At 39.6% G+C, this 16690-nt stretch overlaps 1 protein-coding gene across 1 annotated transcript; it reads left to right on the top strand.

Moving 5' to 3' along the window:
- The first annotated feature begins 266 nt into the window (after positions 1–266).
- On the top strand, positions 267–11197 carry LOC137278717 (zinc metalloproteinase-disintegrin-like NaMP). The gene is made up of 13 exons (XM_067811232.1): positions 267–351; positions 743–954; positions 1211–1288; positions 1731–1932; positions 2715–2784; positions 3453–3531; positions 3826–3909; positions 4257–4393; positions 5128–5159; positions 5294–5399; positions 5576–5734; positions 8587–8716; positions 11114–11197. Exons 1-13 carry the CDS (start codon positions 267–269, stop codon positions 11195–11197), a joined length of 1458 nt encoding a protein of 485 aa, XP_067667333.1.
- The last annotated feature ends 5493 nt before the right edge of the window (positions 11198–16690 follow it).

The following is a 16690-nucleotide window of genomic DNA, read 5'->3' as shown; positions in this document are numbered from 1 at the left end:
CCCCGAGGCTCCTGTTATGTGGAAGCTATTGACCATGATCAGTGATGTGGGTAATCAGTTCGGCCACCCAGTCCTGATAAAATTGCCCTTGACGCAAGCACAAGTAACGGTCATCAAACGTGTTGAATGACTGTATATGGAGGGTCTTGCGTCATATGTATATCATCAAACCTCAACAGCACGGCTTGAGCACTTTCTGGAAGGACACTACCAATGTCCCCTGTAAGGACACAATAGCACGCATTCAACAATCTAATTCCGCCGAGATGTTTTTCACTCTGTTATTGCTTGGAATTTCAATGTTGGCTGATTCACTTGCCTTCATGGACGAGTCGCAGTATGGTGCTTCTGGTAAGTGGTGTATTTATTTTACCATGTGTACGTGTGTGTTACATTAACCTTTTTAAACACACCCGGGGCCAAAATGAGTTGACGATCAATGTCTGGATGTCTAAGCGAACACATGTGATATTACATTACTAAATCTAAATCTTCCGATGGCTTGGTACTTAAAGTCTTGAAGTGAAACTGTACACCCGGGCAATTTTAGCATGGAAATATTATGAAAACTGTTCTTTGTGTCCTTTGCTGTGTTTTGAAGATGGCATGAAACGTCCTCAGTTCTTACAAAACCATTTCCCGGCTTTTTTTAAGTTCATTGGGGTATTGTGGATGCTTTTCATTGCAATCGTAATAATGATTCAGGCAATGTTTAAAACCTTAAATCAACGTTATTTCACAGAAGTTGTGGATCCAGTGTTAATCCATTCCGCTCACACTCGTCATGAAAGATCCGCCATGCACATGCCTGATGTTCTACACTTCCGGTTTGAGCTGTCTGGCACAGAAGTTTCGCTTAATTTGACACAGAGTGAACGAGACATAGAGAGTTATCCTGTCTATGTGACTGATGGACGTGGCACAGTTCTTCAAACTGACCTCCCCCTGCATGAGGTAAGCTGTAGCTGTATCTAAATCTTTTATATTATGACTTTTTTTTCTATGAGGTTTGTCGTGAAGACTTGACACACAATTTCATCTTTCACAAAAACACATATTGCTATCACCAATATCTATGTTCAGTGCAGACAATCGTTTCAATGACCATAAATACATTACAATCAATAATAATACTGAAAAAAACACTGATAATTTTGAGAAAAAAATATGCATTCATCGCATGATGACTTAGTGTTGTTGCCTGAAACAGAACACTGCTGTTTATCGAAGCTCTGCACAAGGATCGGCCGCCATTATTACTCGGAAGACGGAGGATATATATCAGCTTGTAAGTAGACTAAGTCATCACCCGTTATGTGATCGAGAATGCACCTAAGTCATCTCACCTGTCGTAGTAACTGACTTGATAGATCGTGTGACATTTACGTGTATTTAAATGTTCATAGTTGATGTTCAGTTTCTAACTCACGTTATCGAAAAAGCGTGGTTATTTACAGACCTTCGAAGTTTGGTGGACTTTAATGCAGAGTAACATTAACATCTTGAAGGACATCTAGAACAGCCCATGTTAAAGTATTTTTACCTTGTACGTGTAATGCCTTGTACATAAAACAAGATGACGTTTTGGTCTGAGGTTGCTATGTTTAGAGTAGCGTGTTAGGATCCGACGATCATCCACTCGAATCACATTTTCACGCTAATTAGATCTTCAGTTTGCTAACATTGTACCAGTTCCGATATTGTAAACACCACGTTTCGCTGTTCTCCAGACAGGGACGATCCATCTCAACAATCAAACATACAAGATCTCACCAAAGAAACACCACGTGGACAAGCGCCAGGCATCCACAAGCAGAAATCAGCACGAGCTGCGAGAGATTGTGTCCTTTAACATGGATAATGACACAGCGTTTCCTTCCATAAAAGAAGCCCTTCCGTCAAATGACCAAGGCATTCCGTCAAATACACAAGGTATTCTGTTAAACGTTCAGAGAATTCCGTCCAATAGACTGTTCGTTCCATTAAAATTAATGTCGAAGGCAGTCCAAGAGATTCAAAGTCCAGAATCTGATAGATGTAGGAGTGGGGACTAGTAGACGTGATCTTGGATGTTTATTCTGGATTTTCTGAAAACTCTAAAGTTTAGATCAACTGATGCCGAAAAAGTAAGATATTACAAATGTCCAGACACTATAGAATGAGGGTTCCAAAAAGGTATCTGTTGCCTCTATGGTAAGGAGATTGCGAATACTGTCCATATTCTTGAGTTGAAAATGGCATAATCGTATCAGTTGATTGACTTGTTTTTGCACGTTAAGTTGAGGATCCAAGGGGACATCATGATTCTTCACAAAAGACGAGAAGGGAATAGATGATTGTCCTTTAATTAAATCTGAGATGTCTGACACTGGTGCAGATGACCATGGGTTAAGTTTTCTCATAACGCAATTTCAACTGCCTCTTGTTCTAGTCCCCACACTGTAACAGTGGGCGAAGCCTTTTTTTGCTGGAATCCTGTTGAACGCGGCATTGGAAACATTCTCATTCGCTGAAAGAACTGTGTTAAATGAAGAAGTCATTCTGTCAAACTCGACCAAAAGCAGACCACAAGTAAATTGAATGTCAAGGATGAGCAGGAGATGAAACCACCTCAAGTACTTGCGGAAATACTTTCAAAGAGGATGTATTACCCATTCACTACTATTCTATCCATAGGGAAATAGTTCCATATGAATATTTAGATTATATTCCAGGGATGTCAAACGGTCAGGCTGAGTATATCATCGAACTGGCTGTGTTCCCTGATTTCTCTGACTATGCAGGGTAAGTCTACCTATGTGTTGAAAACACCATAAGCGACGTAAAGACGTGAGGTAAAATGGGATGTAGTGTCGTGTTGAAGACTTGTTCGAAGTGGCGGCAATATACGCGCGCGTGCATGCGTGCTTGTATATGTGTATAAGATGTGAGGACAATGCCACTTGCATGCCACACTCAATATACCGACACTGATACTTGCTAGTCAGTCCCAGTATTACCTCCCCTTACTGTCGAAGACAAGGTAGGGCAACGATAATATTACATGCATGCATGCTAACGTTTGTGACGTTTTGATTTACCTTGGGATGTACACTATTTAATATACCTCGGAAATCATTGCTACATATATGATGTTCAGGTTCAGCACATGTACAGCAATAAACCTCCCTATCGTTGTGACAGTTTCTAAATACTTAAGACGTGTTCTTGCAACAACACCCTCTTTAATGCCGAGGAAATGACAGGGCCCAATTATATGGGCCCCTTATCAATTCTGGTCTTTTGATGTTATAGCCCCATAACGTCTTTGGGCACAGATTCTATTTACTGAACCTCGGAAGCGGTTGCTGCACATTTGATTAACGCTTGTCGTACATACACATTAAAATTACCTAATTATCTACATGTGACACTTATGGTTCCAAATAATTAGCACGTATCCTTTATCACAGCTTTTTTCAGGAAGCCGAGGACAACACTACCGTCACCATCTCCAACATGAGACTCCACTATGCCTTCGTGGGAGAAATGGTAAAACTAACAACCAGTATACAGAATTATCCTTATATTATATTTGTGTGCTGCTCTTTATATTGTGTTACAAAGAACGTGTAATAGCAAGTACCATCTTTTCCACACATTACTACTCAAATGCATGACTACATGACAATTGTCCTTTCAATAGTTTGGGTTATGTAGTTGAAGCTCACATATCTCTTTGCAATACAACAGTTAACAGCTTTGGGAACGATTTCTTTGACATTCTCAATCTTTTGTTTTTTATCCCTAAGTGCCATGTTCTAAAGTCGAGGCGTGATATTACAGATGCAGGTACGATATGACACAGTGAATGAACAGGACCCTTCCATCTCTATCACCGTCTGGATAAAGTACATCAACATCGCCACTGTAAGCAACAGAACGATAACATACATGACCATTGCCACCCAGAACAAGGGAACCTTTCTTTATCATTATCTGAGTATGGTATTGAGTATGGTGCAGAGTATGGTATCTGTACAGAGTACGTCAGAATGAAATTGCCAGAAGGGGATCTTCCTGTCGTTTTCCATATCAGTATGATCATACACATCATGAAACTTAAGTTTGTTAGTAACATTATCATCAGGAATGACGATTCGTGTGGTTGTGGTTGTGGTTGTGGTATATATAGTATACAGTTAAGCTTCCATTTACTACTATGTCATTTCTGCAAGGGGAAGGGTGTCCTACAATCTGTTCCTCTGTCACTTCAGTCAGCAGCTGGTTCTCCGTGGACGGAGACTACAAAGAACACAAATGTTGTACCTGCAGTGCAGGCTCTCATGAACCATGCACGATACCTCTTCGTCAACGCACCTCGGTCAGCCGACGCATACATGATCTTCACAAGGTGAGGTACATGAGTTGTATTTGTGAAGGCAGGAAGGTCGATGTGGCTGTTATTGGTACTAGGAATCTCACAGCTTGTTTATATACTGCCATTCCTCCGACAAAACATTGTATCAACAGAACAATGGCAATCCTGATACAGCTATTGGCACAAGGAATTCATTGAACTCCAACATCAACAGTCAACAACGTCATCTGATCTGCCGCCGCTGAGAACAGACAGTAGATGCATGTGTGTTCGTTTTGTGTCTGTTAATATCCGCCTCTGGGATGTCTTATTTTTGGCCCCTAATTTTATATCAGGTTGAAGATATGTCATATGCGACTGTCAGCTGAAGTCGCCTTTAGGAGTAATAGGTATGGTGAACATCTTCTTCTTATGAGGCGCCAGCTAACGATTGGTCTTTCGCTGTAAGGGCGTCCTTCTTTGATGTGTCATATGGGCGATATATACCACGCGTGACGAGATGAGAGATGAGAGTGATGAGAGACTAAGATAATAACTTGACGGAAAATTTAGGATAATAAGGGGATTCCTTAAAACCATCTTGACTAAGGGATATATTTCTACAGTGGAGATGTACTGACATATATTCAGACCTGCACAGATATTTGGGTACATTTCTGACCGCAACCTAAAAAGCATACTCTCTCTCTCTCTTTTTCTCTCTCTCTCTCTCTCTCTCTGTGTGTGTTTAAACTATTTGACCGTATATTCGGCATTTCTTGTTACAGATATGCCTTATCAAATCCGGATCCAGTCATTGGTGGGTACAACTAAATTACTAAATTGCACTGAACGCGTTGATTTTACTATAAGGCCGTGCTCTTCGTGTCCGCTAGTATCTGCACATTCCCCCCTCTGCGGTTTTCAATGCATATAGTGTAGTTTCTGTTCCAGGTGTTGCCGCTTTTGATTACTTGTGCACTGACCTACCTGTAAGCATTACCGTAAACTTCCCTGATGGTATTGTAGGGATCACAGCTGCTCATGAGCTTGGTCACATGTAAGTGTTTCTGCGTCTATCGGTGTACAGTGATAACAGCTTTATCATTCTTTCAGAGATGATACATTTTGGCGTAATGTTGATACTCAATAGTTACATCTAATCCTTTACACGTATCTGTCCATAATAGTACCACAATTACTAACAACGGCAAACATTTTGACTTTCTGTTATAGCCTGGGTTTGAGACATGACTCCGACATTGGCTGCAACAATACCGACCTGTATGTAATGACATCTGCATTAAACTTCCCCTCTCCACTTACTCCATCTAATCCCTGGACCTTCTCACCCTGTTCTGTGGCGACGCTGAAGACGTCGCTATCTGCTCCAGAGTAAGTGTGCATACGTGTGTAGCTGAGGACCAAAGAGTTAATGTGTTGTGCTGATACTTTCAGGTGGATACTTCACCGAAAAAACATATCCCAGGTACACTACCAATTATTCTCGGTGACCTTGGTTTGTTACCTCCTGATCTCTTGACGCAGACCAGGAGAGCTCCAGGGTTTTCCACCGGAAGCAGAGCCCTTCGTACACTCTCGGTAATGCAGAAGGCTGCAGTGTCAGTCTGAGAGTGACAAGATCACTCGAACCCTCTCAGCTGCATGTTATGTTTACTCTGTAAAGCACAATGATACTTATTTGCCAGAAAGGGAATTTCTTGTACACCAGATGCTGCGGTGTATAAAAGTAATAAAGAGTATATGTAACAGTGTGCAAATCAACAAACAAACACTCTACACAAGGAGACTATGGCATGACACACATAACGGACAGACAGACATGTTTATTCAGTGAAAGGTCTATACGGTTATTTGCATATGATATTAATAGGTTAGTGCATGTGGAGTTTAATAGGAACATGCCTAATGATCTGAAGTACACGACATAGAAAAATTCTAACATTTGTTATGATATAGTCACTGTTTGATTTTATAATGTTGATCATATTGGCGTTTGAGTCAAAATCAGTCAAATAGTTTTGAGTATATCGTATTCGTAAATGAGGAAAACGTTCACACATAAGGAGTACATCAATTATATTCAGTTACATTACATGTCATTCAATTTACAAATTAACATGATCTCTCATTTTAATAAGCTTTATTGCATCATCCAGTTTCAACGGCAAAATGAAAACTACTACATGAAAATGTGGACAGTACAGATCTGATATATATAGGCATATCTGAATTTCAATATTTTCCACATTTAAAAGTGTCTTAAAATTGGAGCAATAAAAACATTTGTTAGAATTTTTATTCGAAGTGAATTAGCATTGTGTAAGATATTCCGAATGGCTCTGCTTAGCCAAAGACAGGAGATAATGAACGGTGCCAACATCCTGACTGATTCATGCATAGTCAAAATCATTCTTCAATAAAATATGTCTGACACAAATTGCTCAAGTATTGCGGGCATCATCATCTAAGGACTTAAACATAATATATCAATGTTTCGGCATTCCATGAAAAGGCATATACAATCGTTCACACGAATTATTTTAGTCATATAAGTAATTTGTAGAGCGATATTATTACGGGTAGAAGAAATGTTAAATATCATAAATAAAATTTTAACTGAAGAGACTCTTTCACGTTACAATAGTTAGTACAACAAATCTCAGACCCATAGCACAAAGTAGTTAAAACCATATTGTCAAAACTCTTATACACCTATTTGCGATTTACTCTTCCCATCTTTTTTTGAAAACCATTTATAGAATAGCTTGCCTGTTAGCCCGATACAGCTCTGAGCTTTACTCCTTACAAGTTTTGGTGTAAATGCAGGTCCTGGATATTTATAAAAGCATACAGTTTCAATAGGATAATCATTATCAAACCACTTTTCACATTTCCGTAAGGCCCACATTTCTGAAAACAAGAACTTTTAAGTTACTAATATATAACTGACATTACAGTTTGTTTACAAAATCCATCAAGTGCACCTACAATACAAGCGATAAAATGTAATCCAATAGCGATGCTGATTGGAATAAATGACTTTAATGCCCTGTTAGTTATGAAAGGTAAAGGTAAAAGTTTACATTAATTATACAGACTATCCTCGGTGTCGGAAGCAATTTTGGAAGCTATTTTTTTCAACATGCCGAGTGCCTAAAAGACTTAGATTTTCCAAAGACACACCTGATAATTCGCTGGGTTGACTGATGATTGTGGACAATTTGTTTTCATTTTGTACTGAAAAGGACCCAAACCCGCTTTGTATGCTACAACAAAGAATGCCTTGAACAAATCTTTTGTAATATTACACAAGTGTGAAAGAATTGACATTAATAGGTGAGTTTCCGAAGAAAGTACCGTCTTTGTTGGTTTTTGTTCTATCCATGTTCGCTGTACTAATAATGAGCTTTTGATATATGATGGTTCCGAGATATTTGTATTCTTCGACAACATCGATGCTGCAATTATCAATAAGAACACGTCTATACGAAGGTTCCTTCATTCTAAATACTATAATAATTTCCTTTTTTTTTCTTCGTATTAAAAACTATGAAGTTATCGTGATACTAACTACAGAACTTGCATAGTGCTCGGTGATAAAGCGAGTCATCGTTGTAATTTTGTAGCTGACCCATCGTGTCTGGCGTTGAAGCACTTGAGATCTTCTGCGTGTGATGCTTTGTCAGTAACGTTGAAAGTCAGGCGACGTGTTGTGCCTTTGTGGATCTAGTGTGGTGTTTAGTAAGCTGCTTGTAAGTCTGTATGAAGGCTACAGCTCACTTGCATGTTAGTCTGACAACTAACTGTCTTATGTATTTCAACGCTGAAGGGAACTTTTGAGGAAGAATTGTATTATGATCTTGTCAAACTCCGTAGGAAGAGAATATTCGATTCGAATATCCAATAAACGTCAAAGGCTGGAGCTCTTGAAATAGTATTGCTGGATGTAACTGGCGAATTAACTATTGGAAAGTTGAAGCCATCCCTCTTGTCATACAGTCAGGTAAAGAGTGTTGAGAAACAAACGAGATGGGCAAATTGTCTCCCTTGTGCTTAGTACAGGTTGGTAAATTTGCTAAATAGAATTGGCATTTTGACCGTTATTGAAGGGTGTCAATCTACCTGAAGATCAATATGTGATTAAATGTTCCTTCGATTTGGCTTCAGCGCAGTAAAGTACTCAAAGTACACCATTGTCTACCATGCTGTCTGTTTTCCTCCAGAAAGGCATGCGCTCTCAACACCTCTATATCCGACTCGACTCTGTCAACAAACGGACGACGAGCAGGTCAAATGACTGATGGTGATCAGCAGTGTGCAGCACGGTTTAGATATGACTTTATATTTTCCAGGGTAGGTAAAATTGAAACGGATATCTAAAAGGTAGTCGCTGGCCAATATATTATCACAGACTGTACAAAATATATGAAAACAATACGTTCTGAATTGTTTCCCAAATATGACAGAAGGTCAAAACTAACATACATACTTTGAATGTTGCACAATGTCATTTTAAAAATTTTCAAATTTTTAAATCCTCTTGTACAAGTGAACAACTGTGTTGCTTTTATGTAACGATCCTGTTCTAAATTCCCATATTGGAAACAAATCACAATTACATGCTGCAACATTGATGTACCCGTGAAGGTCCCGGGGTAGAATAGGCCTTCAGCAACCCATGCTTGCCATAAAAGGCGACTATGCTTGTCGTAAGAGGCGACTAACGGGATCGGGTGGTCAGACTAGCTGACTTGGTTGACACATGTCATCGGTTCCCCATTGCGCAGATCGATGTTCATGTTGTTGATCACTGGATTGTCTGGTCCAGACTCGATTATTTACAGACCGTCGCCATATAGCTGGAATATTGCTAAGTGCGACGTAAAACTAAACTCACTCACTCACTCACATATAGCCACATTTTATATTCATCAACAGGTAGTAACATTTCTGAGGTTATGGGAAGGGGATAGGGTGATTACTATAAATGTAAAGTCCCAAACAAACACTTGAATCTATTTATTGTCAGAAGCCCGATACGACTGGTACTGAAATATCAAATTATCTTTAGGTCTGATTAAAGTAAATTCTTCGTCTACGATTTCACCTTCATTCACCACAGTGTACACAGCCACGTGCGTAATTTGAGACCGATCGCAGATATGGAAAAATCCATGTTTCGAGAGCTTGAAAGGACTCGATCGCAGACAAACTGATCGTCATTCTGCGAAAAACATGTCAATTTTCAAATCGCAATTCTGGCTGAATCTACTTCAGTATGTTGCTTAAACTTACATATGTTCACCTGTACTTATGTGGCACCTTGACATATCATTGCATGAGTATCGCGGTCAGCATCTCTTGACATTTGGATTAGCACTTACCATAAGCGGCCTTTGCTTGGTCAAATCAATGGCCATAGTCCCAGTAACTGATCCTGACATTGCTGAAGACCATCGCCTTCTAGCTGGAATATCACTTACTGCGGTGTTAGGCAAGGAGCAGGTAAGAGAGCAAACTAAGAAACATGTGTAACCAAGTGTAAGTTCTTCTCTTCGAAAGCCTCCATATTTCTTCCCACAGCCAAGTGTCCACAAGGGGATGATCCGCAGTTCGGCTGTAAAGCAGCATCATGCACGACCTACTCACCATCAGAGCTGCTGTCATGTTGCGCTACATGCGCTGCACAGATTCCACAAAAAAAGATCACGGTACGATTCATCGTTCTCCGAGCATCGCCATTCATATTCCTTGGGTAGGCACAAACATGAACGAGGTGACTTTCACTGTATTTATCGACACTGTTTTCATACTGATAGGTCAATATCAAAATGAAAATGAAAATAGCATATTTTCCCGAAGACCTTACCGAAGAAGTACAGTACAGGGATTCATACAGGGATGCATGCATTTAAGTACATCTTCCACATTCGTCATAAACCATACAGTTCCGCGATCATATTGTCTTTAAAACCTTTTTACATTTATAGACATGTATCTCTGTTGATTCCTAATTTGTAAAAGTCCTGTGATTTGACCAGCACGAATGGATTAATTATATTTGGTCATTTTACGGCAGAAACGTAATATGCCTTATGGAAATTTTGAAGAGATTTTCCTGAATTCATTGTCATGGCAAATGAAAAATCCAAATAATTTAGATCCTCTGCATTTCTAACTGTCGTGATGTCTTCGTTGTCCATCTCTATTGAGTACATCTGCATTTGTTTTATGTAGCTTTACTATGCGTTTCTGTTGACCTGTAAATTTATTTCAGAGGGTTACCTGATTTTGAACATGATAATAGAATTAACATTGTCTTTCCGTTCTGAAGATTAACCTGGATAGAAATGTAATACTGACTTGTAGCAGAGATCCCTCAGAAGAGCAGAACACTGTATCCATATCTTGTATCAGAACCTGTCAAGTTCTGGAAAGAAGTATGTAAACTTTTCGTCACTGAGCATGTGTCATGTAAACAGACTTCCCTCACATTGTATAACACGTCCGATCATTTGTGAATGTTTAATGTCCAATTGTTCATGCTGGAAGTTCTGTGGAATTGCTTTAGAGGATCAATAAACGGGTTCCCTGTTGTGGCGGGCCTGAAAACGACCTACTCTTGCTTTTGCAGTTTGCATTTCTGAACCGTTGACTTCACGAATGAATAAGATCTGTTGTTTGTTTCCAAAGGCCACAATCAGAAATATTTCAGCAAATTGAACTGAAACTATTGTGGGTCTGAACTAGGAAGAGAAGCTGTTGATCCTGATCAGGAATAAACACTGTTTGGAAGCTAACGCAACAGCCAGCAACGTTTCAGCGTTTGATTGATACCGAGCGAGAATCAAACACTGTTAGGTATTGATATATCACTCGATAAGAATAGGACTTGCCGAAGAAAAGTGGTGATGTAATTGCCAATACCACCCTTTATATTCGTTATCGTACATTTAGAAACATATACTGTCGTCCATAAGTAAGTGTGGTACAGATTAGTATAGACAAGGCAAAGTCATGTAGACTTAAGTTACGTGCAAGTGTGCTATAGATAAGTACAATGGAGACAAGTTTATACTGGAATTCAACAGTACGTAATCATTACAAAGACAAAGTCATATAGGTTTAACTTACGTGAACATAAATGGACAGTATTGGGTGTTCGCGTGTTGCTCGTATTACGTGTGATCATGATTTCGTGAGTGCCTTTTTTATTGTGAACAACATACACATCAGTTGCAAATAAAACACTACCAACTACTCGATATGCTGCAAATAAAACACTACCAAATACTCGCTATGCTGCAAATAAAACAATGCCAAATACTCACTATGCTGCAAATAAAACAATGCCAACTACTCGCTATGCTACATATAAAACACTACCAACTACTCGCTATGCTGCATATGAAACACCACCAACTACTCGCTATGCTCCAAATAAATAACTACCAACTACTCGCTATGCTGCAAAAAAAAGAACACTACCAACTACTCGCTATGCTGTATATAAAACACCACCAACTACTCGCTATGCTCCAAATAAAACACCACCAACTACTCGCTATGCTTCATATAAAACACTACCAACTACTCGCTATGCTGCATATTAAACACTACCAACTACTCGCTATGCTGTATATAAAAAACCAACTACTCGCTATGCTCCAAATAAATCACCACCAACTTTTCGCTATGCTTCATATAAAACACTGCCAACTACTCGCTATGCTGCAAATAGGAATGGTGCAAAACCAGCTGACAGAAACATCGATTGAAACACAATATTGTCTCGCCAGGAGCATCATGTACAGAAGGACAGCAACGATAATCTGCCACGAACCGATCCTCCACTTGCAACATGGTGTCAACAAGACAACAATACTGTGCAACAATAACGTGAAAAGGTATGAAAATCACGGTTGCACAACAAGTAATAGCTTTAACGAACAAAAGTAGTTGAGAGAGCACAACATCCCTCAGGTCCTGGTATACATAGCAATTGTGGCATTGTAGAGATAGTGATTACCCCCCCCCCCCCCCCCCCCCCCCCCCCACCTGTATCCCTCTACCGCCTACTTATGTATCCCACTACCGCCTGGTTCTGTATCCCAGTACTACCTATTTCGGTACCCCACTGCTGCCTACTTCTGTATCACCTACCGCCTACTTCCGAATCACCTACCGCCTACTTCTGTATCCCACTACCTCCTACTTCTGTATTACCTACTACCTGCCTCTTTATCCCACTGCCGCCTGCTTCTGTATCGCGTTGAGCCTGCTTGTGTATCACCTACCACAGTACCACGTACTGCCTGCTTCTATATCCCACTACTACTTACTTCTGTATCCTACTGTCACCTGCTTCTGTATTCCATTACCGTCTACTGCATATGGGAAGTTACTGCTTCATTTATGACATTAAATAAACGTAGACAAAAAACAGGTGTCATTATATTAAGACAAGGTGCCATAATATTCTATTGACTCATGCCTGACACCTAGATTTTAATACATTCCGATATTCATAGCCAAAACTCTACATAATATAATTGTTTTCAGATATATACAAACGGAATACTTCTCTGTACAATCCTTGCACTCTTGAAGGGAAGAGTGATTATTCAATGAATATAATCAAATTTTAGCACAGTAGAATTCCGAATATTGCTCATCGATTAATACATGTGTCTTACATTAGATATATGTTAATGATTGGCTTTATCAAACATTACGTTTCTGGAGAACCTTGAAATGTTACCCCGTTATGTTGGTGTTCTGTATTTCATAGGCACAGCTATTAACCCAGACCAAGTTGTCTCAGAATATAGTCATCAATGTTTCATTAAATGTTTATGTTTTCATAAGTTAATGGTTGCATAAGGGTTGAACATAACGGAAATGAAACTGTCAGTTCTACCACACTTTGCGTTGTTGGTGGTTTTTAGTGTTCCTGTGTATTTTCCTATATCCTGCATAATAAGGTACGCTTTAAAAGGCGTTCTAACGCATAATGGACACAGATTTTCCAGGCTGATGTTTAAGAAAAGCAACAGTTATAGCATAAACTGTCAGGTGACTTTGGCTGTGACAAAACAGAACCCCTTAAGTTTAGGATAGTGTTCCGTGGGAGTTGGTTTGGTTGCCAGAGGCAACATATCATTTTCATATTTGGAAAGAGCGTTTCACCTAATTTAGTTTCCAGCAATGCATAACACACACAGACGTGACAAAGGGCAAGACTTAAAAGTGCATGTGTGCATGTGTGCATGCGTTTCCAGTAAAAGTGCGTTTGATTCGTGGTCTTATCTTGAAGAGCTTCAGATCGCGTAAATCGTGATTGTTCAGCGATGAATGTTGATAAAAACACACGGAATGACTCGACGTGCTGCCTCAGGGACCACCTACCCAAAACTATATAGCACCTGCGTGTAACGCTACGGATGCATCCGCCCCTTCCCCCTCCAAGGGGCAGTGCTAAAATTTATGTAACAAGCTGTAGCAGGCTTACCCCCAGGCTGTACATGTTTGGATTTACTGACCTTGAAAATCAGTTCGGCCATCTTATCAAGATATAACCGCCCTAGCCGCAAGCAAAGGCAAAAATCAAAGACTATGATCATCACACGAATCGACTGTCTGTAAATTCGATGTGATCGAACCCCGGTTCTGGAATACATGTATGAATACATACTGTGTATGTCACTGATGACCGTGGTACAGTTCTTCAAACTGATCTCCCGCAGCATGACCTAAGCAATAACTTTATGTACATGATTTGTTTTAAATACTTAAGCAGACTGTTTGGCTTAATAATTTTTTATATGAGGCTCTTTTCTTGTGATTTACTTTAGTTTGCACACAAATTCATGTTTCTAAAAAAAAAGAAAAAAAATATATCCCCAATCCCTAATGTTTATGTACAATGCACGAAATCCTTTTACTGACCATAAGTACAGTTGAAATAAATCAGGGGGAATACCCTGATAATTTCATAATATATGTTTGCAACTGTGATGAAAGGTTTGACATAATGCTGTTTGTTGAGACAGAACACAGATGTTTATCGAAGCTCTGCACAAGGATCGGCTGCCATCATTCAGCGAGAGGAGGAGGAGGTTTATCAATTAGTAAGTAATCATGGTAAACTATTATGTGCCCGAGAATGGGTCGAGCTCAGCAACCTTGTCGTATTGAAAGAGGTTGGGTACCGAGGTATGTGCTCTTACCGTATGCGACGGGGTGTGACAGTAGAAGCTCGTATTTATGTTACGCATTTATTTCCCTTTATTTTGCTTCTAATGATATTTCATGATATTTTGGCCACACAAGCATTTATCCTGAGTAAACCCGGACAAGAGATATCTCCCGTTATCAAATATCAATCATATTTATATGATTAATCTAGTTTGAATTTATTAGATAAAACTTCATTTCATAAATATATCTTGTGATAATATCTATCTGTTTTATTGATAAATCAATATGTTACTAACTTCCTCTCTTTTTAGAAGTTATTTAATGAGTCAAATCCTACATATTGCCTTGAAAATGGATTTTTCTGTTTTATTTCATATCAGTACAATTTACTTTTAAGATAACTTATACTGACGTATTACCTTTTACAGACGGTGCGTCAAGGGGGCACCACTTGCCAAACAAATGCCGTGGTGACTTGCTGTGTTTTTCATAATTTGATTCGGGACACATTTTTTCTATAAAATGATACCAAATTGAGCAATTTCTTGAGATTTTGATATTTTGCATACAACCTCCTTAAATGGGTTGAAATGTTTCGCCACTGACGCTATGTCTGTAACTCATGTAACTAAGGTTGTCGAACTAACGCCTGTAGAGTGACATTAACACCTTAAAGGGCATCCACAACAATCCAGGTTAAACATGTCTACCTTGACGCCACGTGTAGATGAATGGGTGTTCGTATAGATGAATGGGAGACGTTTGGGGCTGGGCCTTTGTTCTTATTTAGCATCTGATGACATGTTTCCGAATCACACTTGCTCCTGATGTTTAGTTCGTAAGTATTATACCAGTTCTGTTGGGTACGAGACAACGTCTTGCTTGCAAGAACTGTCAGATGATACGTGTACATATCCCGTTGACGTTATGCTTCCTCAGGCTGGGACGATCCATGTCAACAATCAGAGGTACAATATCTGGCCAAAGAAACACCAGGTGAACAAACGCCAGGCGTCCGACAGCAGAAATCAACACAAACTCCGAGAAATTGTCCCCTTTAATATGAGTGACGACACAGTGAATCTCCAGTCTGAATTTCCTACCCTTCAGCAAGGCACTCCGTCAAATGTTCAAGACTCTCAAGCAAATGTTCAAGACATTCGGTCAAATGTCCAAGGTATTCCGTTAAATGCACTTTCTCCTTTACTCCTCCAAGCGCTCCCTCCTCTCTCTAACAAGAAGCGTTTATTTACCGTCATTCAGCAGTATTCCTGCAATACTAAGGTTGGTTTCCTGTAGCATCAGCTACGATTTCGGTGCATCCAAGTGTCAATCCTGGTGATAGGTGGATGAGACAGCATGCTTTTCCAGACGAATATCGATGAGTAACTTAATAACGTCTGATAAGCATGATCGTGTTAAATGCAATATATGTTGTGTAGCAAATGTAGCCATTATCACCTTAAGGCAAAGAAATCAACAGAGCAGCGATTTGCTGTAAGACAACCTCCCATCTCCTTCATCGCTGAACCAAACATTTACACTTCTCTCAGAGGATTTCTGATGCTTTGGTGGGAAATGCAAGGCGCCTGTAGTGTCTGTTGCTGTAGTACATCGGTAACGTAGATGAAACACCCGGATGAATCAGTCCTTAGCGGAAGTGGTCACTTTTGGTCTTCCATTTCTGAGAGAATCTTGGGTCGGAGTGAAACGTGTATATTGATGCCATAATGGAGATATGGTGGTGTTTGACGCTGACTTGTCTTGCAACGGCAAACAGGGGCTCCCCCTTCTCAAACTTCCAATGGCGAACTTTTGGCCAGAAGCATTCACTTTTGATATTTAAATGATGAGTTTGGTTTGGCCTTTAATTTCGGCGTCTTCCACCCATGTATTCGACACTGTCGTGTATTGCGTTAAAATCTCTTTCTGCATGCATCTTTCATGTGTCAGTTTCATTTGGCATGACATATGTTTATGAACACGTTTTATGCGTTTGCTCGCAATACTTAACAACCACGATATGACTAACGGGAATAAAGACAAGAATTGTCTTAATGCTGACTGCTTTCAGAATATAACGACATAAACTGCTTTGAACGCACGTGCATTTTTCTAGGAGTATAT

The sequence above is a fragment of the Haliotis asinina genome, chromosome 3 (assembly GCF_037392515.1).
Source record: "Haliotis asinina isolate JCU_RB_2024 chromosome 3, JCU_Hal_asi_v2, whole genome shotgun sequence".
Classification (NCBI taxonomy): Eukaryota; Metazoa; Mollusca; class Gastropoda; order Lepetellida; family Haliotidae; genus Haliotis; species Haliotis asinina.
The sequence above is the reverse complement of the archived record's forward strand: the minus strand, read 5'-3'. Positions and strand labels throughout refer to the sequence as shown.

What these genes read in the sequence shown, in the direction of transcription:
- LOC137278717 (XM_067811232.1), top strand. Translation starts at nt 267, where the DNA reads ATGTTTTTCACTCTGTTATTGCTTGGAATTTCAATGTTGGCTGATTCA. An exon ending in CGGAGGATATATATCAGCTT is followed by an intron (nt 1,289 to 1,730) that starts GTAAGTAGACTA and finishes GCTGTTCTCCAG; the next exon opens with ACAGGGACGATCCATCTCAA. An exon ending in GATTTCTCTGACTATGCAGG is followed by an intron (nt 2,785 to 3,452) that starts GTAAGTCTACCT and finishes CCTTTATCACAG; the next exon opens with CTTTTTTCAGGAAGCCGAGG.